The 26,874-nt window shown below is 45.0% G+C and overlaps 1 protein-coding gene across 5 annotated transcripts in view; it reads left to right on the top strand.

Annotated features, from left to right (window-relative positions):
• Window positions 1–26,874, top strand: part of NCKAP5 (NCK associated protein 5) — a 965,452-nt gene that overhangs the window by 640,433 nt on the left and 298,145 nt on the right. For all 5 annotated transcript variants that reach the window (XM_079782414.1, XM_079782415.1, XM_079782418.1 and 2 more), the window contains one exon: window positions 3,942–4,029. In XM_079782414.1, coding sequence (XP_079638540.1) covers window positions 3,942–4,029 — 88 coding nt within the window. The remainder of the gene's footprint in view (window positions 1–3,941; window positions 4,030–26,874) is intronic.

Raw genomic sequence — 26,874 nt, forward strand, 5'->3', positions numbered from 1 at the left:
AACTTCATTTTTCTCTTCCACCCAATATTAAGTTCCCCTCAGGTCAGAAGCAATATCGTTGCCTTCAGCATCCAATAAGTGTTCACCAAGATAACTCCTGATCAGGAGTTAAGACTCTTCTTTATTAACATCATTTTCCTGCAGGCCCTGGCCAAGTAGGTAGCTCAGTTGGTTATAGGGTTGCCCCGATATGCCAAAATTGTGGGTTTGATCCCCAGTCAGGGGACATACAAGAATCAACCAATGAATGCATGAATGAGCAGAACAACAAATCAATGTTATTCTCTCTCTCCCTCCCTCCCTTCCTCTCCTTGTCTAAAATTAATTAATAAATAAAAGTAAATAAAATTATTCCCCTACATGTAAATAAGGCCTCCTGGAAAGAGGCTGCTCTTTTTACAGTCAGAAAAAATGGTTTAACCCCAACTCCCCTATTAACTAACCATGATCCTGTAAGTAAGCCATTTAACCTTTCTGTTGCCTTAGCTTTCTCATCTACCACATAGATATAATGATATTTTTAAAGCACATTATAATGATGAATAATGAGTTCTTTGACAAGTTAAAAGTACTATTTAACTTTGAGTTACTATTATTAATAACACAAGATTTGTGAAAATGTAGGAAACAGATTTTGCTTTCCTAAGCAGATGTGTGGAGAGATAGATGGTTTGTGTAAATGTGTGGTCACACGTCATTCTTTGAGCACTCACGATCAGTGTCCATGTCTTATTGAAATCCCACCTGGTCCTGTTGCTACCCTGTGAAGGGAGAACTTCCCCAGTTATAGTACAGGCTTAGACTGGGCCAGTTCACCTGCACTCTCCTCACTCTGCTGCTCAGTAGTTATATGACCTATTAGAAAGTTTGACATTTTGAACTACATTGCCTTGCTACTGTAATGGCCATACCACACCAGGGAATTCGTGGGCCTCCTAGAGCCCTTAATTTGCAATCCTAGAAGCCCTTCTCAAGAGAGAGAAGCTGGGTCAGCCTGCTGTCTGTCTTTAGCAAGTATCTGAGTCACCAAGCCACAGCTTCCGGATGAGACTGGAAGAGACAGCCAACTCGGGTTCTGGGCAGGAGAGCACAGGTTCATGCATAGTTCAGGTGTCCTGCTCTCAGAGTTCTGTCCCCAGATCTCATGGATGGGCCCCAAGACAAGTTCATTCAAACACAGTTTGAGTACACATAGTGAATGCCTTACAAAGAGTTAAGTACTTAATATTTTCAAAATCCTATATAATAAAAGCATAATATGCTAAGTGTCCGGTCGGCTGTTCAACCAATCAAAACATAATATGCTAATGATATGCTAAGGCCGCTCAACCGCTCGCTATGACGTGCACTGACCACCAGGGGAAGATGCTCTGACCAGTAGGTGAGCTTGCTGCTAGGGTCCGGCAGATCGGGACTGAGCAAGATGGGCCAGACACACCCTGGAGCCCTCCCGTGGTCCCTCTCCAGTTGGCCAACCTCCCACATCCCTCCCTAGCCCCAATTGTGCACTGGTGGGGTCCCTTGGTCTGGCCTTCACCCTCTTGCAATCTGGGACCCCTCAGGGGATGTCAGAGAGCCGGTTTTGGCCCGATCCTGAAGGCCAGGCCAAGGGACCCCACTTGTGTACTGGGCCTCTAGTAAATTAATAAAGTATTCATGTAATAATGTATATCAAATACTACATTATGCATAATTCTGGGAGACACATATGAAACTATGACATGGTTATATACCAAACTAGAAGCCCGGTGCACGAAATTCGTGCACGGTGGGGGGTTGTCCCTCAGCCCAGCCTGTACCCTCTCCAATCTGGGACTCCTGGAGGGATATCCGACTGCCCGTTTAGGCCCGATCCTGGTGGGATCGGGCCTAAACGGGCAGTGGGACATCCCTCTCACAATCCAGGACTGCTGGCTCCCAACTGCTTGCCTGCCTGCCTTCCTGATTGCCCCTAATCGCTTCTGCCTGCCAGCCTGATCACCCCCTAACCACTCCGCTGCCAGCCTGGTTGATGCTTAACTGCTCCCCTGCCAGCCTGTTTGTCCCCAACTTCCCTCCTCTGCCAGCCTGGTCACCCCTAACTGCCCTCTCCTGCAGGGTTGATCACCTCCAACTGCCCTCCCTTGCAAGCCTGGTCTCTCTCAACTGCCCTCCCTTGCAGGCCCGGTCCCTCACAACTGCCCTCCCTTGCAGGCCGGGTGCCTCCCAACTGCCCTCTCCTGCTGGCCATCTTGTAGTGGCCATCTTGTGTCCACATGGGGGCAGGATCTTTGACCACATGGGGCAGCTATATTGTGTGTTGCAGTGATGATCAATCTGTATATTACTCTTTTATTAGATAGGATAGAGGCCTGGTGCACGGGGGGGGGGGGGGGGAGGGGGGAACAGCTGGTTTGCCCTGAAGGGTGTCATAGATAAGGGTGGGGGTTCCCTTGGGGTGTGGGGCGGCCTGAGCGAGGGGCCTGTGGTGGTTTGCAGGCCATCCACACCCCCTGGCAACCCAAGCAGAGGCCCTGGTATCTGGAATTTATTTTCCTTCTACAATTGAAACTTTGTAGCCTGGGGCGGCAGCCATTTCTGGGGCGGCAGCCATTTCTGTGGCAGTTAATTCACCTTCTACAATTGAAACTTTGTAGCCTTAAGTGGGTGAGCCCGGCCAGGGTGTGCGGAAAGCTTTGCTTCCCCTGTTGCCGCCGGCAACCCTGGCCTGCTCTCTCAAGCTCCATTCTGCCGCCATTTGTTTGAATTTGTTTACCTTCTATAATTGAAACTTTGTAGCTTGAGTGGAGGCTTAGGCCTGCAACGGCTATGGAAAGCTTGGCTTGCTCTGTTACCTGGGAAACCTTGCTCTCTGTGGCTGTAGCCATCTAGGATTGGGGTTAATTTGCATACTCACCCTGATTGGCTGGTGGGTGTGGCTTGGCTGGTGGGCATGGCTTATGTAGCGGAGTGATGGTTAATTTGCATATTACCATTTTATTAGAGAGGATATTTTAATTTACTTCAAAAGATAATACAAGCATATATGAAATATTTGAACATTTAAAGTGGGGAGTTAAGTAATAGCATACTGATTTAAAGTACAGGGCTACCAGAATTCAAAGATGCGGGGGACCAGTGGCACAGCCTCTCAGGAAGTGAAACTGGAGATGGATTTTGAAAGACGGATGGGATTTGAGAAGACAAAAGGGTACGGGAATTTCAAGCATGACACAATGTCTAGAAATGGAAATAGGTGTGTTTGTTTCACTCTTTACTTTTGGGTGATGCAGGGGTAGGGGTGAGCATTGGAGGTGGGTATTTAAAACAAAACAGGTTATCACATAAAGTATATATCATAATATAACTATTGAAAAACTCACATGTGTACTAAGATGTATGTGTAAAGATATTGTTCAAAATAGTAAAAATTTTGCAGTAATTTAAATTCTGTCAGGGGAATGGTTAAATAATTAAACATACTAGGAAGTAGATGAGAAGAATATAGTAGGTCTCTGTGTGCTGACACAGAAAGACCACCATGGAAAGACACAATAGTATATTAAAGATGAAAATGCATTTATGTAATATTTGTCAACTTTGAAAATTGATTTTAAAAAATCAAAGTGGTATTTCAGGAAGATGAATGTGTTAGCATTGTGTCAAGTTAAAAGGGAGCGATTGAAAGTGAAAGAGTGTTGGGGGATGTTTGCTTGAGTACAGACACAGGAGGCCAGAGACAGAGGCCTGAATGGTGAAGAGAAAGACCCCAGAGACCTTCTGAAAAGTGACTTTGAAGAACTTCATGGCAGATTCTTGATAGAGGGGATGAAGGCAAGAGAAGGGAGATTTTTCAGGTTCCAGCTTAGGAAATACACACTAAAGATTGATTTCTACTAAGGGGAGTAGACTGGTGCTAATAGGAAACCTTTAAAGAATTTCTGTATCTTTTTGTTTCTCAGGATGGAAGAAACAGTACGAAATCTATTGCAGAGTCAAGGACCTCCGGAGCAGAAAAAAGAAGACACTGTTAATATAATGGTCTATCAGGTACACCACGGTTCTTACACTCGAATGGGTACTGATTTTCTCATATTTCTCTAGCTCTGTCCTTCCTAATTCAGAGTGATATAAATAAGTATGGGCCAGACCCTGGTGCTGGGATCCATATGGTTACCTCTGTTTGAGGAATCATGTGCACATTTATTTAACTCACTCTTTTTTTGAATTCCTACTGTGAAACAGATTATAGATTTGGTTGTAGGAAGATGTAAAAAGTAAGTTTGCCGTGAAACCAAGAGACATATAAAAATATCGAAGTACTCTGTGGCCAGGGCTATGAGAGAGGTAGCTCCCGCACTCCCTAGGAACACTGGGCAGGGGTGACTTACCCTGTCTGGAAGCTAAGGAATACTTCCCAGAGAGCTATGCCACTTTTGGTGGGCCTGGAATAGAGAACAAGAGGAAGGACACTGGGGGCAGCGGGAAAGCCTAGCTGAGGTGCAGTGGTGTGTATTTGCATGACGGGCGCATGGAGAATGGGAAGCTCAAGGTCATTAAATAATGGTCTGGGGAGAGGAAAGGTTGACTGTGAGACTGAGGGTGCATGGGAGAGCTGGATGAGGCTATGCTCATATGCTGAGCACATGCGTGTGGCCTTGTGGAATCTAAAGAGGTCCACAGAGAGTAGGAGTTCAATGCAGTGACAGGTCGTCATCATCCAGGACCCTCAGTCCCTGGCTCTTTAACACCAGCAAGGTGGTCAGGCTGGAGGGCAGGACACCTGGCCTGAGAATGACCCAGTTGGCCACACAGGTGAGAAGGTTCTGGCAGGGGGGACGAGAAATAACAGCAGAGAGAGCGCAGGTACTCTTTATAGATAAACTAGAGGCCTGATGCACGAAATTCATGCACTCGGGTTGGAGGGATCCCTCAGCCAGGCCTGTGCCCTCTCGCAGTCTGGGAGCCCTTGGGGGATGTCCGACTGATGGCTTAGGCCTGCTTTCCATGCGGAGTGGGCCTAAGCTGGCAGTTGGACATCCTGAGTGGGGAGAGGCTCCCACCACCACTGCTGCACTCACTAGCCATGAGCCCAGCTTCCGGCTGAGCAGTGTTCCCCCTGTGAGAGCGCACTGACCACCAGCACCAGGGGGCAGCTCCTGTGCTGAGCATCTGCCCCCTGGTGGTCAGTGCACGTCATAGTGACCTGTTGTTCCGCCGTTCAGTTGATTTGCATATTAGCCTTTTATTATATAGAAGACTTCTGTTGAAAAATCACTTAAAATGACAAATAGAGACCGAATATCCATTGCACAACTGTGTATAGAGAGCTAAAGAGGCTAAGGCAGGCAAGGAAGTGGGCTGAAATTTGAGGTAATTCCCATTGCAGTGCTCCTTTGCTGGCTAAGGAAGTGGGTTTGGGAGGTAAGCATAGGAGCCCACCAGGTAAAGATAACCTTACACTGGCTTCCCTGAACTCATGAGTTCAGGGCGCTGCCACCTAACTTGTCATGAGAAAGATTGGGAGGACTCTGATCATAAAAGCCACAGTAGCACACAAAGCTAAGAATTCCAGGCAGAGCTGGCTTTAAGAACTCTTTGTCCTCAATAGTTGACTCTGGAGACATGTGCAGGACTCCTTTAGGATGATGGGCAGCTGCTCTCCATCTCCAATGAATACCGTGCAAGGAGTTGATTTAAGCTGCCTCAGAGGAGATTAAAGTGAGTGCCATGAGGACAATTAAAAATCACTAAAATCCACTTCTTGCAGAAGTACCCTTTGTGAGGGGTGTCTTTACATAGGAATGATGTCCGCTTTTCCTGATGTGCGGTCACCTAAAGTTGGGATAAGGATTTCAGTCCTCCCAGCCCTGAGTCTTTCCGAGGTGTTGCATCTGCTTTGGTAGAAAATGGAGGTATAAATAAAAGGGTGTGTGTGTGAAAAGGGCTTGATTCTGCAGTAAGTGGTTCAGTGCAGCTTAAGAGAATCTGAACCATAGTCCTGTTCCCCACCCTAAGCCCTCCCCTCCACCCCCTTATCCCCCCTCCCCCCCACATGCCAGGCCCAAGTTAGAACCAAGAACTCACATCCCGCTGTGCTTTTCCCAAATGCCTCCTTGCTGTGCATCCAGGTACCTTCTTTCTCTAGATGGTTCTTTTATCTTTCCACCCCTTACTAGACATTAAACATCGTCATTGGAATTTAATTTTTAAAACTGGAAGCTACTTAGAAAACAGAGGCACTTTAAAAAATGTGTTTTAAAACTATTTCCTCTCTATGACCCAGTCCATTAGGTTTGGGAACTCAGTGCCTCCCCCTAGGGGGGAGGCAGTATATCACTTGAATTGATAAGACATGGACGGGATTTTTCAGTCATTGCTGTAGCTGGCCTCAGGCTCCTTATGTGGAAAATAGGAGACAGTCATGGATTCCATGGCCCATAGGGTCATTTACACATTCAACAGATTTTCTGAGCTCGGATTATGTTCTGGGTACAGCCTGTACTCTAGGGATTCAAGCAATGAGAAGGGGGAGCAAAATCCTGCCGGGCAGCACTGAGGAGGGTCCCTGGCATCTCCCTAACTCGGGTCTCCTAAGTGTGGCTCAAAGCAGCGCAATAGGTCTGTACGAGCCGGGCCTGCTGCCACCAATGGAGCCGGCAGTTGACACCTTCCTGAAGTTCAATTCTTGGTTCGAATATGAGCTGGGAGATTTATTGCTTCATAGCGTGGGGTGTTATGAGCACACCTGACTCAGACTTTCCAACAGCAAGATTTCTCTGACTGAGGCCCATGCAAGGCTTAGGCCCATGGGAAAGCGAGAGTTGGTTTCATTTTCCACTGTGGAAGTTATGTATATATAGAGAGAGATTAAATGGTGGGGCCCAAGCTACCCTCTGATTACTACCTAACTTGGGACCTAAACATAAGCCTTTCCACTTTCTATCTAGAGCACTCTACATTCATTTATTCATTCCAATGACAACTGTTCACTTACTTTTTTACATTAGTGTAGTAGCTTCCCATTGATGCTGCAGCAAACTTAGCGAGTTAAAACTGCACACATTTCTATCCTACCTAATAAAAGAGTAATAGGCAAATTGACCATACCTTCACTATACCCATAAGCCACGCCCACCAGCCACGCCCACCAGGAAAGCATCCACCAGAGGATTTTCCAGCCTTGGGCACCAGCAGGGAGCCTGCGATGGATCGCAGGGAACTGGGGGTCCGCTCCTGCGATCCATCGCGGGGAGCTTGGGGTCCGGCCTTGGGCACGAGCGGGGAGCCTGCGATGAATCTCAGGGAACTGGGGGTCCACTCCTGCAAGGGGGTCTTCTCCTGTGGTGGTTTGCAGAGAGCTGGGGTCCCCTGCCCAATGGGCGGTGTCTGCGATCACAGGGAGCTGGAGGTCCCCTGCCCAGGCCTAAAGCGTTGGCCAGAGGCTTTAGGCCTGGGCAGGGCACAGCCCGCGATTGGTGTGAACTATAGAGGAAACACCTTTTCTGACTGCACATTGGCTAAGCTTCCTGTATGCCACTGGTAATATTTTTAGTAACTTGGGTAATAAGAATCCAAAAAGGTGATCTAGGGTTTTTCCACCACACTTCTGGAGAAAAAAATGAAGGTCCGCTGCGGGAGTGCTAAAAAATGTCATATCCTGCCCTAGCCGGTTTGACTCAGTGGATAGAGCCTCGGACTGCTGACAGCAGGGTCTGGGTTGATTCTGATCAAGGCATGTACCTAGGTTGCAGGCTCCTCCCTGGCCGGGTCCCAGATCAGAGCTCATGCAGGAAGCAACCAATCAAAGTGTTCCTCTCACTTGGATGTTTCTCTCTGTCTTTCCCTTTCTCTTCCACACTCTCTAAAAGTCAATGGAAACATATCCTTAGGCGAGGATAAAAAAAAAAAAAAAAAAAAAGAAAGAAATGCATATCCTATGAAAGACACATCTTGAAAATGCCTAAAGAAAGTTGTCATTTTTTCTTGGTGAAGGGACTGGAGTCGTGTTGATGAAAACACCTTGGTGGCTGTGGTGACTGGCAGTGGCTGCAGCAGCGGGGTGATGGGGCTGGTGCCTTCCCCTGATCAGCCCGGTTGCCTCCCACAAAGGGAGGCCAGACTGCGGCTTAGGCCCGCTTCCCGTGGGGATCGGGCCTAAGCCATCAGTAAGACATCCCCTGAGGGCTCCCAGTATGTGAGAGGGGGCAGGTTGGGTGGGGAAGGGAGGCATTATTCTGTTGATGGCACTAAGTGACATATTCATCTAGCTGGCTGGCAGTACCTAGCAGCCAGCAAGCTAAGTGCTGGCGTACCAGCTGCCTGCCTGACAGGCCTTTCCTGGTGGGCTCAGTTGATAGGATGCTGGACAGTGGGGAGGAAAGACAAGTAATCAAATACTTGCAACCATGTGATGGGAGTCAGAATAGCAGCTTGCACGGGATTCTGGGAGCAGGAGGGACGATCCTGCTGCACGGTTGTCCCTGGAGACCCTGCCATCTGCCTCACACTTATTTTTTAATAATCCATCCATACCTAGCACCAAGGACAGTCTCATTTCATCAGGGGAAATAAAACACCTCAAAAGATTGTGTGTAGAGGAGCCTGAATCACTAGAAACATCGTCAAGTCCCCTTCTGCTTCATTCTTTCTCCAGGTTATTCTCTGTGGGTGGTGTGTTATATATTCTTGTCACCCAGGTCACCATCTTATTTAGTCAGGTACGTTAGGAAACATGTTAGGGAAAAACATCATCATGTTTTTAGACGTGAAAGGGGAAAATCAAACACACATGAAATGGAGTGACTGGTGGGACAGGGCATCATTCCTCCAGCTTCCTCTGTGGCAATATTTAAACACCGGCGGCCTGGCTGAGTTACCACGAATCCTAACACTGACGCTGGGTTGCCCCCATCGTCCTCTTGTGTCTGTAGCTGCCCTCCGTGCTGCTGTCTCGTTCTTCTCTGTGGAACGTGAAGTGAACACACATGGGCTAGTTCATTTGGAAAGAGAGAAGCGAATGGGCAAGTGGAAGCACTAACAGCTTCTGCCACTCACAGGGCCGCAGAGGGTCACCTGGACTCCCTGGGTCCCTCGGTTTTCATATTTGTAAAAGATGAGTTTGGGGCTAGAGTAGGGATCACAAACACCAATGCCCACAGTTGCCAAATAAAAGTGGGTCAGGTAGCCCTAGCTGGTTTGGCTCAGTGGATGGAGCGTGGGCCTACGGACTGAAGGGCCCTGGGTTTGATTCCGGTCAAGGGCACATGCCCAGTTGTGGGCTCGATCCCCAGTGTGAGGTGTGCAGGAGGCAGCCGATCAATGATTCTCTCTCATCATTGATGTTTCTATCTCTCTCTCCCTCAATTGCCAAAAAGAAGTGGGCCAGGTCTGAGAAAAAGCAAGTGTTCTCTTGGGGTTTGCCTTCTATTTTTCTACCGTCGATAGGAAAACAGGTACAGAGAGAGGTTTTTTATTTGTTTTTGTTTGTTTTGTTTTTAATGAAATACAAAATTCTTGCTTATGAATTAGCAACCCATACCGGGTTTAATGCCAAAGGACAGTAGGGAGTGGTGGAAACTGCGGCAAACTGGGGGCCGCTGTCAGGCCTGTAGGCAGCAGCCCCAGTCCAGCTGCAGCAGTCAGATGGTTCGAAAGAAGATGAAGTTCAGTTTGATGGGCAGTTTCTCAGTCTGTAAATAAGGCTTATTTTTTTAATGCATGGACTAAACAATGTGTTAGACGAAGGGCAACCCTCAGAAGAGAAACACGATTTCTAAGCTTTCTTCTTCCTCATAGAACTCTGGGATTTCGATGCTTCTTTGCAATCCATGAGGCCTTGCTACATGAGTGTGAAACAGTGCATCTGCCTGGAGTGCTGTGTCCACCACCAGCCAGCATCGCCGAGCACCTCCATGTACAGTCGTGTGCTAGTCACTTTACAAGTGTGAGCGCTTCTCTTGTGACAAGAACCCTTGGAACTAGTATTAGTATGTTCCTCATTTTACAAAGAGGCGACTGAGGCACAGAGAGGTTAAACTGCTTGCCCAAAGTGGCCCATTTCAAATTGAGCTTCTTTGCACCCTTTTAGCTGGCTTGATAGGTTGCCATAAAAACCGAGCTCACTTTATCAGTCGCTGTCCCGGGAGAGAACAGAGAGGTAGGTAAGTGCTCAGCAGTTTGCAGTGGTGTCCAAGTTTGCCTCTCCACCTCTTTATTTTATCCCCGCTTGGTGGAGAGCCCTGAGCTGTGTGCTCCCTGAGCCCAGCTCCATTCTTTTTAATGATGGTCTATGCTCAGTCATTGACTCCATGGCCTGCATTTAGAGCAATGTAATACTTAACCCAAGTTATTTCCATTTGAAGTGATCTAATTGAAAAGCAAAATGACTTTTTCCTGAAATAATTCCTTAAAAGTATTCTCAGATGTGATTAAGCAGTTGATACTTGTGGAAAGGGAACCTTTCTAGTTATTTTAAAATTTGTCAATCAGCAAATATTTATCCGGTTCCCTTTAAGTACACAAAAGTGTGTGACAGCCCGGACCTTCCCTGAAGCCCAAGGCCTGCCTGGCAGAGATGCTGCTTCCTTCACGAATGATAATTCTTACCAGGGGCAGGACACGTTTGACTTCAAACTCCACCACCTTCTTCCCCAGCAACGACTTAAGCATCCTTTAAGCAAACTAAAAGCTTGAAGTGCACTAGAAAGAAAAGTTAGGGTTGAGAAGTTATATTAAACAATCAATTACAAAAGATACCTAAGGAAGTTCCTTTAAATAGCAAAATATCCCTAAAATATTTAAAGTGTGAGTTTCCCCAGCTTCTAACAAAGTAGCATTTTTTTCATGAACACACGTAAACGCAAGGCAGACTGAAGTTCCGGGATTGAGGCCTTCAGGAGCTGCGAGGCCCCTGAGTCTATTCCTGGTTGGTACCAGAACCGCCTGGGGAACCCTGACACATTCCACTATCTGGGGACCTCCATGAAGCTCCTGACTTAGAGTGATCTGTTTAGTTTTGTCATTTCCAAGTCTGATGAGTCATCTTCATCCCCTGTATTGGCAGCTAGCAGGTGCTTTAGTACCTATTCATTAACCAACATTAAGCAATGTCCCCTCATTGTGCAGAGGAGAAAATGGAGCTGAAGTTCACAGCCAGTGCTCAGTCCAGGGCAGAACTGCATATGCACCTTTACAGCGTCTGACTGCTTCTTACACACACAGTACATGGCTCAGTAAGTGACCTTGCAGTTGGCCAAGAGGAGCAAAATAGAAGTCTTCAGAGAACTGGACTGTAACTTACCCAAGTTACTCAGAAAAGTGCTTCCATTTTCTTTTTATACCTAAACAAAATAAGGTAAACAAATGCAAATACCTGGATCAGCAGTCAGGACCGCCAATGAATGCACACAGCTAGAAAATTTTATCAAATTCTACTGTCTGCTGAGAGAGGAGCTAAGTCTTTGCACAGGGATTTATCAAATTACAATACACACGAGGATATGCAAGTTTATTGAGTGCTTTCATTTATGTCTGTGGCCTGTGATCTCAGGAAGTCTCAAGTGCCTTTGGTTCCGTTTTAAGAAAGTTGGCCTTTTACCTCGCTGACCCAGCTGAATAAAGTGGTGTCACCATCCTCCCCCACCCCCCAAAAAGAAAGAGATTTGGCCTTTTCTTTGAATTGCTGTGAACTTTGAATAGCTGCTGAGGGGGGGGGGGTAATGGTAATAAAGGGAGTATTTTTATTGTGTGTTAAGTTTTAAAGGGCGAAAGTGTTCCTTGAGGAAGCAATTTTCTTCCTTCCTCTTTGTATTCTTCTTTTGGTTTTGTTTAAAGCAACATCCTCTATTCAAATACGCTTAGGTAAAGAAGGCAGTGTCTGATGAGATTCAATACCACCAAAAACATTGTCCTACCTAAAACATTTCTCTTCCCTTTGAAATCATTCTGTAAGATGAATGAATGATCATACAACCTAGAGAAAGAGTTTTTTAGAATTCTAGAAGTTTCCAAAACAGCCTTGTGTGGGACCACCTGCTTGTTAGCACACCCAGACAAAGGGAACACTCACCTCTAATTCCAAGGTCGTGTTATGTACTTGGGAAGGAATGGAGACGTTTTAAATCCTATCAGTAAGAGTTTAGTTACTTACTTACTTACCGGGAATTTAGAACCCTTGGTTTAATGGGTTCTGACTCTATTTTCTCTTTCTCAATTTCTGCCTTAATTCTCTGCTCAGACATGAATACTTCTCTTGTTAGATGCTTTGACCCTGGACTGAACTCTTACCAAGTAAAAGCAGAAAAGAGTCTCCTTGTTCAAACAAATGTAATCTCTGAATAAAATGGTGCCCTGGAAAAGCACCTCTTCAGACAGGTGAGCTGGGGTTCGCCCATGAACACGAACCACACTCCTCAGCTCTGCTCGCAGTGGGCCAGACCCTATCTGGGATAGTCAGATAGTGCCTCAGGTCAGGAGGTTCTGTGGATAGACTCCAACCCAGGTTGCTTGTTAGTAAGTGCGTGGCTTGGGCAGATACTTGGGGCACTTCAGATTATTAACCAAGCATATCAGCTATTTCTTCCTTGTAGGAAACAAACACATTTGAACAGAGCAAAATCACAATGATATCAGTCCTTGAACTTTGATCCTATTTTCTTAACTGACCTCAGGCTAAAAAAGTATGATTTTCTTCCTTTTAGGACTTGGCTTATCAGTGCTTTATGAAATGGAGATAAAATAGTCCTTGGGGGAAAATGAACAATTTTCCTGAGATCTCTCCCATACAGTAACCTTTCAGCTATATCATCCTTACTGATTTTGTCTGCACGGTGAGCCCAGCATGACGATGAAGAGGAATCGCCAGGTGTGGGTGCGGGGAAAAATGGTCCGGCCTGGCATCTGCTGTCTGCATTCAAGCCGTGGCAGCCTTCAGGTGTTCACCGGCCTGACCGGCCTCCCTGAGGAGACAGAACCAGGCTTTTGCAGGCTTACAGCTGGTCCCTGAGTCCTGTACAGCAGATTCGGACTCGGCAAAGTGGCCAGAAGGGACCTTCTCCAGGGAACAAACGTAGACAAGGGCTCAGACTCTGCTCAGGTCCTCAACCTACCTGCGCGCCAACCCAGAACACGTCACAGAATCCCCAGAGCCGAGACTGTGCCCTGGCATGTTTAAAAATGTCCCCCGGGGAGTGTAAGACGTCATTAGGACTGAGGGTCAGTCAACACCATGCTCCTGAAGAGCTTCTCTAGCCAGCTCAGATCTGTGGGGAAAGTGCAGGAGAAGATTCTTAAAGAGGGTTGACTCACAGAGTGTAGGCGAATGGACATGGATGGAAATTCAATGACTTTTCCATCTCACAAGTACTTCGCTGTTGCTAGAAGGGCAGTTAACTAACCTCAGGTCATCTAAGGCTGTCCAGCTGTGCCAGTGATCACGATGGAGGATTTGCCCCCAGGCACTGGGCTCTGTAAACTCCTCTGGCTTTCAAAGGGCGAAGATAGTTAAGAAGTTCATCGAACACATGTTGTTCCCTCCACCCCATGGTGGTCTGTCAGCCACGCATTCAAATACAAATGTAAACAGTCTCTGTGTTCTCTTTTCTCCTGTGTAGGAGTTCACGTAGGTTAGTGATGGGAAGAAGCAACCTGAGGAAAGGAACATTGTAGGCCATTAAAAAGAATGCCATGACTCACTGTAGCGAGACCACACATGCCGGATGGTGGTGGGAGAATGTGTGAAGGGGCAAGTAAGAAGTTCAGGGTCAGACAGACCTGGATGTAGATCCCAGTTTTCTCTCCCAATTCCTTTTGTCACTTTGGGCACATGAATCCGTTTGAGTCTCTCTTCTCTCTTCTCCATAGAGGGTATAAGAAGGCTAACTGGAAGGGCTGCTGTCTTCCAAGGGCTTCGGCAGACCTGATTCATCTAACAATAGAGGCAGTGCATAATGTGCACAGCACGTGTTTAACAGTCAATGAACAGCAGCTAGTACGTATTATTATTACACATCTAGCCCTATCTATCTACTCAACTATTTTCTCTTCACACAAATTCTACCTCTTACCCTGCCCCACTCTAGCCCACCCTGGCAGCTAGCACCATGGAAACTGCTAAAAATATAAACATCTCAGAATTGGAGAAAATGACAAAACTATGAGAAATGTAGACATGTCAGGAGTGCTGACCCCGGGGTCAGCTCCCAGACAGGACTGCCTTTTGGGCGGTATCCTCTCCCACTGCACAATCTTGGCATCCCCAGACCCTATCTGCCAATATGTTCTCATTCAGATATGTCTCTTCAAAATTCCACCTATTAAATGCAGCACTCCATGTAGGAAATAAAGAATGGGGAAAATAAACACAACAGTTCTTGAAGAACATTTCGTTTAGCTTTTTTTTTCTTTTTTTGTTTTTTTTTTGTTTTGTTTTGTTTTGTTGATGAGAAGAAAATCAATTCCCAGCTGGGGCCTCTGTGTGGAGTCCCCATGTTCTCCCACATCTGCCTGGGTTTTCCCTGGGGACTCGGTTTCCTCCCACATCCTCAAACTGTGCACCTGAGGAGAATGGATGTGTCAACATCGTCCCTGTCTGAGTGTGGGTGTGTGAGTGCCCTGGGATGGAAGGGTGTCCTGTCCAGAGGGAGTCCCTCCTTGTGCCTGAGCTGCCTGGAGAGGCTCTGCTGCCTACGACCCTGAACTGGAATAACTGGGTTGGACAATAATTCTCTTACTGTTTTTATTAACGTTGCTTAAATGTATATAGAGCTCATGTCTATCTCAATGTTTAATATTAGAAGTGTTTGCGGTATTCATTTAGAAGTTTATTGATGTTTTTGTGACCAGAAATATGCTATAGGAACTTAAGTCTTGTTTATATCAATTTGCCTGTGGTAAAGTTAGTTTTATTATCTGTCATTTCACTTAAAAGTCAGTTTCCCAAAACCTATTCTTAAGAGAAGGTCATTCACATGTTAGTGTGAGCAGCAAACTCATCTCTGAAAACTGGAATTTAGGATGTGGGATGTATGTGGAGGGGAAGGAGACAAGAAAATAATTTTCCTCAGGTTATTCAGGAGCTTATAATCCTCTGTGCTGATTTAATAAGTCTGGGTGAGACTTCACCTTGAACAAGGGTACCAGGGAAGAGGTGTCAAGAAGTAGCATTTGGATAGAGAAGTGAAGAGAAAGCCAGCAAATATGATGGACAGATTACAGCCAGTATTCCTATGGCTTGCCCAGTGCTACATGCAACCAAAAGGGGAGAAAAACCTCTGCTCCTCCTTCTCCTGCCCTCACACTCCCAGGACCCAGACCCAGGCTGGGACCAGCACAGTAACTGTTGAAGGCTCAATATGCTAGCTCGTGCCATTTCCTGCATGCCTTCTGTGGATGCACCATGTGGCAAAGTGACATTGCAGAGGCCCTTTGCAACCCCATTGAATTGGGGTCCTATAATGGCTTATTTTCTGTCTGCATCTGTTTAAATGAACAAGCAAAGATTGATTGTCATTCATGATGATCCATTGTTTTGTAAATATACCAGAGTATATGTTTGCCACTCCACCCCCTCCAATAAAGTTGGCTTCTACACTAAGTTAATAAATTAGCATGGTAACTTCATTTCTCCCCATTAAAGCCAAGCCTATAGCTTAGTCTGAATTAGGAAGCCACTACTGTAATTATAAGTGATGATCTGGAAACAATCCCACTGCAAGCATTTTCTTCTGTTTCATTTACTACGTGACTGGTAAATATATCCTTAAGATACAAATTAGGCTGCATGTCTCCAGAGTCATTATATTTAATTTTTTTCTAATCCTTCTATTATTGTATTTTTCTTCTCTTTGGCTATTTATTTCCTTTTGTTTTCTCCTGAGCATTGCATAATCACCATTGGAGAACTTGGTAGTGAAAATTGCCGCAAGAAAAATTAATATGTGTTTTACGGTTTACACTTGCACATCATCTCATTTGGTCCCTGCATTAACCTTTCCCGATAGGAAGGGCAGGAAGGGCGGCCTCGCTTTGCAGGTGGAGAAGCTGTTTCCCAGCAGCAGCTGACTATGAGCATCGTGCATTGTCAGGTCCCAGTGGGCTTGGCCTTTTGATTCCAAGTCCCGCAGTCTTGCAGGGGGAGCACGCATTATTCCATTCTGTACCAGTGGTTCTCCAATCTGGCCAGGCCTTGCAATCATCTGGAGATGATGAGTGATGTCCTGGTTCCACCCAGGATTCTGATGTCATGGTCTGGGGTGTGGCCTGGTCATGAGGATTTGAAAAATCTCCACAGGTCAAGTTTAATGTGCAGCCTTGTTCGAGGTCCACCGCACTACAAGGTTTTAGAGTGACCTGCGTTTCTTTTCTTGTTCAGCCTCCTAAAGCTCCCTGCCTTCAGGGTCTTGGATTCATTGACCTACCACCAATTCCCCCCCCCACCCCACCCCCGAGTAGCCAACCTGGTACCTTGTTTAGAAGACACATTGAACTTCAGTTGAGTTAGTCCTTGAAAGACAGTAAAATTCACGTAAATGGAAAGGTCCTTTGGTTCTATGGGTTCTCTGATGAGAGACCACCAAGGAGGAGGGGTATTCCACTGAGGTACAGCAAAGGATTATGGGTACTCAGGTGAGAGATATCAGAGGGTTATGAGAAACTTAAAAAGCTTTAAGTTTCCTCAGTGAGTCTCTCACAAGCTGTGAAATGTTGGTGGATTTGCTTTACCCTCAGGGCCTGGGGACCTCACTCCCAGCCATTTTCAGTCCATGGGTTAGTAGTGAGCGCATTGCTGAGGAGGCTCTTATGGGTCAGCTGAAAAGACTGTTGGGGGAACATGTGGACGTGGGAAAGGTCAGTGAGTCATGCAGGAACATGCTGGAGCAGAGGGGCCCGGTTCAGAGACCCGGACAGGGCGGGCAGAGAACAGTGGAGACACCTGAGGAAACGGCAGGGCTGAGGAAAGCCCAGCTGGTAGGAAGGCGTGGCTGCAAGTGAAACGATCTCAGTTGCACAAATAGGAGGGAACCATGGGCACAAAGGAAACATGACATGATTCTCAGTTTACCCTAATAAGTGTTGCCTGTTAACTGTGCTTGAGGCCTATTTTCCTTTTTAAAAATTAGAACAATTAGCAAGTTTTAGAAAGTTACCAGACTAAGTCTTTGTCCTTGCATTATGAAAACCAGGCCCTCGGAAGACAGTGTGAACATGGCAGAGAGGTAGTGGGCAGCCATGCGCCACAGCTGGTTCTCAGGGTGAACTCCCGACCTGGCCATGACCTGTTACGCAGTGAGCATCCTGCTCCGTTTTCACGGGGACTGAGCTCAGCTGACTTTGCCCGGAACTACCCCAGACCCGGGTGAGAGACCCTTTCACTGGGCGCTGTGTCTGGCTCTCCCACCAGGATCTGGGTAGTTCCTGGAAAAGTCAGTTGAGCTCAGTCCCCGTGAAAACTGAGCAGGATCCTCACGGCGTAGCGTTAGTCATGGCCAGAGTGCGGCAGGGCTAGTGTTTAGTGAGGGGGAGTCTATAAAGTGATCATCTGGTATCTTGGACTTTAGCGCTACTTGGAAGGGGCAGACAATCTCAGTTTATTAGGGTGGCCAAGAGCATAGGCCATGTTACCAGCTGCTCATTGTCATGTTGCTGGGTGTGAGGCGGCCAGCCCCTGTTTCCTGTGGTTTTCTGAGTAAAGATTTATAGTGACACATGAGTGTCAGTCACTGTGTGGAGATGAGCAAGTCCTAGATGCTCAGAAGGAGAAAAGTTACCTCCAATATCAGCCGCCTCATGTTGCAGGTGAGGAAACAACGTCGCAGGAAACCAAGGGGCTTTGCCAAGGCTGCACTGACCATGAGCAGCAGACCAGGAAGGAGAAACCAGTTCAGTGGCTGGTTTTATGTTTCCCCTCTTCCTGTGGCCGCAGAGTTGCTTAGCACTGAGATGGCTGTTGGAGGGATCTAGACGACTGTTGGTTGGAGTAAGTTGGAAGAACTCTGGGAGAGATTATTGTCTCAGGTATCACAACTTATTCTTTAAATGCACAGAGGTTTTGCATGAAGAAATGGTTACTCAAGTTTTCGATATATATATATCTCCTGACTTCTCTGATGGTCATTAGAACCAGGCTTATTTCTGATTTCTCTGAATTGCCTTCCCTCCCTTGCCCGATGAACCACCAGCAGGGCTGCAGGTGTCTGCAGAGCGCTCCTTGCCTCTCTGCTCCCACTGTGGCTATGAGTGGCTTGTCAGAATGTACATCCCACCAGTGACAAAGAATCACCTAAAGTGTTAGCTTCCCGCCGCTTCCAGGGGATAAGGATAAAAATAATAGTTTTAATGTCAAAAACACACCAGGACAGTATTGCTGGTGAAATGTCTCCAGTAAAAATCTCAAACAATGGAGCCCTGCTCCATGCACTGAATTGTGTCTGACTAGAGAGAGCAGGCATTATGTAAATTGTACTAGGAAAAAAGGTCATATTCTTGCTTTAGCTCTAAGTTCCATTTAGGTGCACATAGGTGAAGCTTTCCTCTGTTCTGACATGCACCCCCAAGAGAATTAATGAGATAATCCATCCCTGTCTTTCCAAGTGCAACGGATGTACCTCATTAGAGCTCTGCTTTTAGGTAACCCCAGAGGTGGGAGGTGGGAGGAATGGAACGCCTTGATTAGGAGGGGGTCTGCCAGTCTCCAGAAATCTCCAGGGCATTTTAGGAGAGACAACTTTATGGCTTCAAAGGTCATGCGTCCCTGTGAGAGATGCATGTGGTGGGATGGTGGTTAAAGGAGAAGCATGCAAAATCTCATGTTCTAGGTAGGAGCGGAAGTCAGTTTAATGCTGCATTTGTCTTTCATGCAAATACCCTAATAATCCATGGTATTATGTTTATGATACTGAAATACTTGCTTAAAAATGGTTTTCTGTTAAAAGTGCTTAAGAATACATAGTTCAGGGTTAAGCTTACTTACTGTGTCATTGGAGGTAAAGGAAGATAATATCATCTCTCATTCAGCATTGCCATATTCCGCAACACTGGACATTTGCTGAGCTCCTTCTGCTTTTGCAGGGTGTGGCAAAGAGGATATGACATAGAAGCGTTACTCTTGTCCCTGAGGGTCTTACGTTGGAACTGAGGCCTGGGGAACTGCACATGGTGTCTGTTTACTGAATTTGGCATGACTAGTAGGCTTCTCCATATGAACTAATGATTATTAGTATTATTATTATTGCATTTGTATTGGGACGCTTAAATAACTATCTTAGCAGAGGCAATTTTTGGCCAATTCAATTCAGTTTAACAAACTCAGAATATACATAAATATAAATATTTCTTTGCCAGCAATTGTGTGTATTCACACACACACACACACACACACACACACACACACACACTATTGATAGTAGTCTATAGTATAGTATCTGACATCTGACTGTATAATAGTACTGACCCATATTTTCTGAAAAAAATTGCAAACATTGGTCATCTGACAATGTATATTTATGAAGATGGTGAAATAGAAAATTTTAAATAGCTTAAATTTACTTTAAATTAAAATTTGTCCAGGAATCTCAGACATATGCCTATTGTGGGTGTATGAAAAGACATGAGTCCAGGTAGCTCAGTTTGTTGAAGTGTTGTTCCAATATGTCAAGATTGCAGGTTTGATCCCAAGTCAGGCACAAATAAAAAGCAACCAATGAATGCATTAATAAGTGAAGCAACAAAATGATCTCCCTCTCTCTCTCTCTCCTTCTCCTCCTCTCTCTCTCCTCCTCTCTCTCAAATCAATCAATAATTTTTTTTAAAGGCAACAGTAAATATACCCACCCACCTACCACTAACTAGTCAATGGCTGAATTATTGGTTCGTTTGGGATGGCCACCCTCAGTCTATGAGCCTTCCCTCTGGGGGCTCTCTGGCTTCCTGACCAATGAATTCTTTCAGAAAATGGGACAGGGGAGAAGGGAGAAGGAAAGAGAGAGAGAATTTGAATGCAAATTTTGACATTAATTTATGGGTTATTTTTAATGACTTCAAGTGTTTAAGTGTAACCACTAACCACTGAAATTTTTCTTCTACATGACTTTCTTACTGTTGTTAGTTTATTTCTGCTCATGTTACATTTAGACAGCCATCCATGGGCTACAAGGACATCATTTCTATTGCTAATCTTAAATGTCCAGGCACCTACAGCATGCCTTGGTGGAAAATTACAGCTCACTTTTTCACACCGTTCTATTCCACAGTGGAGTTTCCCTTTGTATAAAGTGCCTTTAGAATTGAACTTTTGGTAAGGAAATAAATGTTGCTGATAGATGAAACAGGCAATAAAAGCATCATCTGAAAATTTATTAATGTAACTTTACAGAGATGTTCAATATGGACGATAGGCTGTGATGCCAAGGAGTGTTTTGAGTGAAGAATAATAGGAAGTAGATGTGAATTGATATGCGAATGGTCGTGACTTCATATTAGAGACATAAAGAAAACACTTTGTTCTCTTATCCATCATACACATTTAATCTTGGGGATTTTACTGTGTGCTTAGTTCACTTTGTAAGTTAAATCCGGGGATGAAAAAGAAGAGTTTTATATGTTTGCCTGACAGTAGTAATCTTAAACTGTGAACAAATTGGGATGTTCTTTTAAAATTCTGTGATTTATCTGACGCTATTTTTCCCCCTTAAAATTTAGTATGCTAGTGCTGAACAAAGGCTGCTAGTGATCCCTGGGAATGTTTTTATGGCATTTTTCGAAGTGCTATCTAAAGTGACAATATATTCTGTGCACCCTCCCCGGCACCAGAAAACAAATGAGTAAATAAATCACAGAAGCTGACGCCACCGGGGCTCACTGTCAGCCAGACGCCGGCCTCTGCATTTCCATTCAGCTTGTAATATGGTGTGTGTGTGTGTGTGTGTGTGTGTGTGTGTGTGTGTGTGTGCGCGCGCGCGCGCATTTTGAACTAATTGAATCATCATTAACTATGAAGTGGTAGTGCTGGGAAAACCTAATCTGCTGACAGTCATCTGAGGCCAGAGGTGGCATCTCCGATAAGATCACCCACTCCCCGGAGGTGGCCTGGGAGCCCAGGAGCTGTCAGCAGCACTGTTCACAGCTGAGTGAAGGTCACAGATCCTGAATAGAACCCCCACTAAGGGCAGCTGTGTTTGGGAAAATTGAAAGAAGTGACTGAGCTTGTGGAAAGAGCGTGACATTGGAAATCAGAACTGAATTCAAATTTTGGCCTCTGCCACTTCCTGTTGATGGGTCACTTAACTCATCAGAGCCTGTTTTCTCTTTCTTTCTATTAAAGTATAGTAGATGTACGACATATGAGTTTCGGGTGCACTACATAGTGATTTGGCATTTATATACTTTATGATGTGGTCACCATGGAAGTCTAGTAACCATGTGTCACTGTGAAAAGTTATTATGATACTAGAGGCCCGATGCATGAAATTCATGCAAGAGTAGGCCTTCCTTCCCCCAGCTGCCAGTACCTGGCTTCCCTCTGGCACCTGGGACCCTGTCTTTCCTTGCAGCCCCGGCTTCTTCTGGAAGGTCGTCCTGAAGGACATCCGATCTAATTAGCATATTACGCTTTTATTATTATAGATTATTGGCTATATTCCCTGTGCTGTACATTACATCCCGTGACTCGTGTGTTCTGTAACTGAACAAAGCCATTGTCTTGTCTCTAAAGGGAGTCTAGAATATTTGTCCTCTTTGCTGTGGCTGTGAATGTGTAAGTGATCTGTATGAGGTGGTTTGGTTTAACTCCATGGTATTATACAAATATTAGGTGGTATTTCTTCTTTTTTGTATTTTGAGAAGAACTTAGCATTTCCTGCTGCCACCAGCCTAATCTCTGCCTTATGTGATCATTCCTAAGTCATAGCTTTGTATATTTTTACTACAAATTAATAGGTGGATTTAACAAATGAGTAAATAGTCAAAATGAAACTTATGTACTGACTTCTGTGACTGACTAGCTTTCCGAAGGTGGATGTCTCTTCGTATTGCTATGATTTAATGTTGCTGTCTTTGAGTCAGACAACTACAAGTTCCTGAGGTGTTTTTTTTTTGTTTTGTTTTGTTTGTTTATTTGTTTCTTTTTTGTCTTTGACTGAGCAATGGTAAGAGGAAAGGGCAGTCCCATTAGAAATGAATGAATGAGCTTGACCGGAGCATAGCTGTCAGCAGCAGCTTACATGCAGTGCTTCTACATGCAGGTGTCATGTTTGCATCAGCTACAATGATGAAATAGAGAAGCCAGTGAATTCTCTTTATTTTCATAAAGCCTTGCCACCAGGAGGTACTTAGAATTATTCCTCCCATAAGCAAATGCCTTCAGAGGAACTCATATTGACACCATTTCCTGTGAGTGTTGGGAGTATGTTTTACTAAATTCTTGCTTGTTCAGTCTGGCTCATCAGGCCTTTTTAGGTGACTTCTATCATAGGGCCCAAGCAAAGCACAGCAAAAAGAGGGAAGGTTTTTTGTTTGTTTTTGTTTTTGTTTTTGTTTTATATATATATATGAGAGAGAGAGAGAGAGAGAGAGAGAGAGAGAGAGAGAGAGAGAGAGATTTTATGATTTTATTAGGCATGCCTTCTAGGCAGGTCTAACTTTCCTGCCACTCTGCATTAAATCCTGGAACTTCAGCAGTGTTTTAAATACTTTTTTACAGATGATCAAAATTGTATAAGTTTGAGTTATTCTCTTTCTATGGGTTTTCTTCACAAATAAAGAAATTGAAGAAGGTGGAGGTCAGGTGGCTTGACTAAAATCACACAGCTGGTTAGTGGCAGAGCTAGAACTGGAATGTAGATTTCTTATTTCCACTTGTTCTAACAATTGATGAAAAGGGGGGTTGTGCTCCCACCTGGACAAGAATAGTTCACAGTGAGATGGAACTTCAGGGACCTCAACAAACAGACGACATGACTCTCCCGTTATCCTATCGAGTGAAATGCCAAGGTCTGTCCCAAGGTGACATGCGGTCTTTCCCTTCTGCGCTGACTTGGGAATCTTCAGTTTTTCTTACATTACTGCGCTCAGACCTGGTGCCACCCCCCAGGCCACCACATTGAGGTCCAGGCAACCACACATACCCTGGGCGCTGAGCATGGGGCAGGGGAAAGGGGGGAGGGGCAAGAATCTTTAAACTTTTTTATTACCTTTCTTATTGAAACTGTGATCCCATCATGACTATCAATTGCCACATTCTACCTCATTTAGGACAATGCTGGGCAGATTTCTCCTATTTTTTATAAAAACATAAAGGATAAGCAAGCATCATTTTTAAATTAGGAAGACATTCTAAGCAGGAAAACTGGTTTCCTCCCATTTTGCACACACAGAATCTGTCTCTTGGAACCTCAGCGACTTTTGCAGTAGAAGCCATTCAGAGTAGCTACAAACTGTGAGTGCCATCAGCTTCCCTGAAAGGCACAGCCATGCATGGTGGGCATTGGGCCTTCAGAACTCAGAGGTTGTCCAGGGGTCTCTCATCACACCAATATAGACTAGCTTCTATTGTGCATATCAACAGCCAGCGTCTATTACTGAAGCAGTGCTTAGCAAGCTCTGGGTGGCGTGCCCCAGCTTGCTTGACTTACACCTAGAGTCCCAGTGTACTATGAATAGCCACCCCCTTTACTCTCCAGTGATTTGAATGATTAATAATTATCTGTTCATTTACTTATTTACTATAAAAATTAGATCTAAGGTGTAACCTCAAAAACTTGCGTAAGGTGAAAGTGACTCATGTTCTGTGCTGGCACGCCTTTGTCCAGAGGCTCTTAAACTTGCACGTGGCTTAGAATTACCCAGGGTTCTCTGAAACTAGAGAGTCCAAGCTCCAGGCTTAGATACTGTGATTTGCTAGGGCCACAGTTGGCCAAGGTATTCCAGTTTTAAGCAAGCAACTCAGCTGCCCTCTCCTTACTCTGTGGACTTTGATGCCAGGGGCTGTGGGCCCACTCTCTGAACAGCAGTGACCTAAGGAAACATTAGTTTATTTGTCATTCTGGAGGAATTGCATACTAAAGACTCAAAATTAAAAGATGATTTGCAAATTATGACATCTCATTCTGTGAGCTTGTCATTGTTCAGTCAACTCCTGCTTAGACTATTGCAGTAGCATCTTATTTTTCATACATCTCTGTTAACCTCCCTTCAACTTGTCCTCCAGACTGTACCAGAGTGCTATTTCAGACCCCAAGTCCTACAGTCACACCCCCCCACCCCCCCACACACACACACGCACACACGCACACACACACTTGAAAATGGTAAATGGCTTCCCCTTGCCCATAGGGCCAAGGCAAAATTCCTCGACTTGTGGGCTAGCCCCGTCAGCCCACCCAGCCTCATTTCCCTCCCCAGCTACACAGAGCTCAGACGTTTTAAATTCCCCTCCCTTCCTTCCACCTCAAGGGCATTTCCTAGTTAACTTTCCTGGTATCAACTGTGGACATTTGCTTCCTGACCTCTCTTCTGTATTCCTCTAGTATTGATCCTTGAAGCTCCTGCAAACTCTTTTTTATATTTGACTATTTATACAGTAGGTCCTCGGGTTACATCAGAGATCCGTTCCTACGGCGCAACATAATGTGAGTTTCGCCATAAGCACATACATCACTCACATGGAGCACATGCACAGCAGTAATGAAGTGAAACAGTCAACAAAATTAAAAGAAAGATAACAATTCCTGACCTTTTCTTGTGGTAAATAATAAAAAACATAAAGCACATATGTACATACGTCGAAATGACAGAACTTTTTATTTATTTATAAATACTGTGAATGGGAGATGGCAACGTAACCATGAAATGACGTACCTCAGGTCTAACATAACCCGAGGACTGCCTGTAATTGACTATTTCCTGTCTCCTTCTGTAAGACCTTGAGCTTCATGAGAACAGTCACATTTGTATGCTCAGCATCTTCCATCTGGAGCTGCTCAGTAAATAGTCTAAGCAGTTGGATGGATTAATTAATTAATTATAAATTAAGATGGCCTCAGGAAACCTTCCATGAATCCCCTTAAGTGCTGGGCTGGGGAAGCTGGTCACCAGAAGATGAACAAGACCCTTTTGGGGAAGGGCATTTTGATGATCTCCCTCCACGATTGACTGAACAGTGGCTGGTTATCAGCGAAGAGTTCAGTTGCCTGCTCTTTGAACTAACTGAGCTCCCTGGATGGTCATCTGTCTGAGTTGAACAGATGCGTCCCAGAGCTCTGTGTGGATTGATCCTATTTTACATAGGCCTGATGGTGCGGTGCTGACTGTGTCAGAACAAGGTGAATTACCGCCCTGGTCCGCTTAGAGTAACTTACAGCTCTGAGGATTGCTTTATGCTCCGCCACGGCCAAGTTTGATTTAAACCCTCGGATGCTCACTGAGCTCCTCAGTCTTGAGCTTCCTGCACACCAGCTGGTATTTGTCAAGGTAAACAAGCACATGGTATCAACCATATATGAAGTATGTGCGGAGTGAAAGTTGTCTGTGTGGTGGCCTCACTTTTATGGACTCCACCGCTCTGATGGAAGTCCATAAAGACCTAAAACACGAAAACGGGTCACCTCTGGGATCAACTTATTCTCTTCATAGTGTGGCAATTCCAGGAGTGAATTTGGCTTATTTTTCTTGTGTCTTGCTGGGAGGTTCATAAGGAAAATATATTTTACTTAAAAATATGTTTCTGACCTCTGTCTTGCTCTCTCTTTTTACCATGTATATCAAAGGAATTAAATTTTTGATTTAAAAAATTCTAGGTTATTTACATGTGGATAGAAAGTGGCTTTGTAGCATAGCTTGATATCTGGTATTGTGATCCCTCCAACTGTGTTCTTTTTTTCTCAGAATTGCTGCAGCTATTCGGGTCTTTTTTTATTCAATATTAATTTTTTGAGAGTTTGTTCTAGGTCTGTAAAATATGCCATTGGTATTTTAATGGGGATTGCATATTGAATCTATAGATTGCTTTGGGTAATATGGACATTTTAATGATATTGATTCTACCAATCCATGAACATGGTGTATTCGTCCACTTCTTTATATCTTCCTCTATCTCCTTTTCAATGTCCTGTAGTTTTCTGAGTACAGGTCTTTTACCTCCTTAGTTAAGTTTATTCCTATGTATCTTAATTTTTTTGTTGCGATGGTAAATGGGATTGTTTTTCTAGTTTCTAATTCTGTGAGTTGATGATTGGAGTATAAAACCCATTGATTTCTGGGTATTAATTTTGTATCCTGCTACATTGCCAAATTCATTTATTAAATTAACTCGTTTTTTGATGGAGTCTTTAGGATTTTTATGTACAATATTATGTCATCAGTGAATAATGACAGTTTTTCTTCTTCTTTTCAAATTTGGATGCCTTTTATTTCTTCTTCTTGTCTGATCACAATGGCTAGCACTTCCAGTACTATGTCAAACAGGAGTGGTGAAAGTGGGCATTCCTGTCTTGTTCATGTTCTTAGGGGAAATTGTTTTATTTTTTGCCCATTGAGTATGATGTTTGGATGTAGGTTTGTCATATAAGGCTTTTATTATGTTGTGGCCACACTTGCAGCGTGGTCCTGTGACCTGTGGCTGGGTCCACCGGGTTGCACTGGATGATCTGCCCTGGGCCAGGTGTGGAGCGTGTACCAGCTGATACCTCTGTCTGAGCGGGTGTGGAGGGCACGGCTGGGCTGTGGCTCTGTACTGGGGTTTGGGGTGGGGCCGGGCAGGGGTATCCCTGGCTTGTACTCACAGCACGGGGACTTGAAGTGCAGGATCCTAGGACACCGGGTCTGGACTCTGGTGAGAAGGCACAGCTCAGGAGGTCCCTCTGGCATGCACTCACTGTAGACATCTGGGAACCCTGGGGTGGT

This window comes from Cnephaeus nilssonii, assembly GCF_951640355.1.
Source record: "Cnephaeus nilssonii genome assembly, chromosome: 10".
Taxonomy (NCBI): Eukaryota; Metazoa; Chordata; class Mammalia; order Chiroptera; family Vespertilionidae; genus Cnephaeus; species Cnephaeus nilssonii.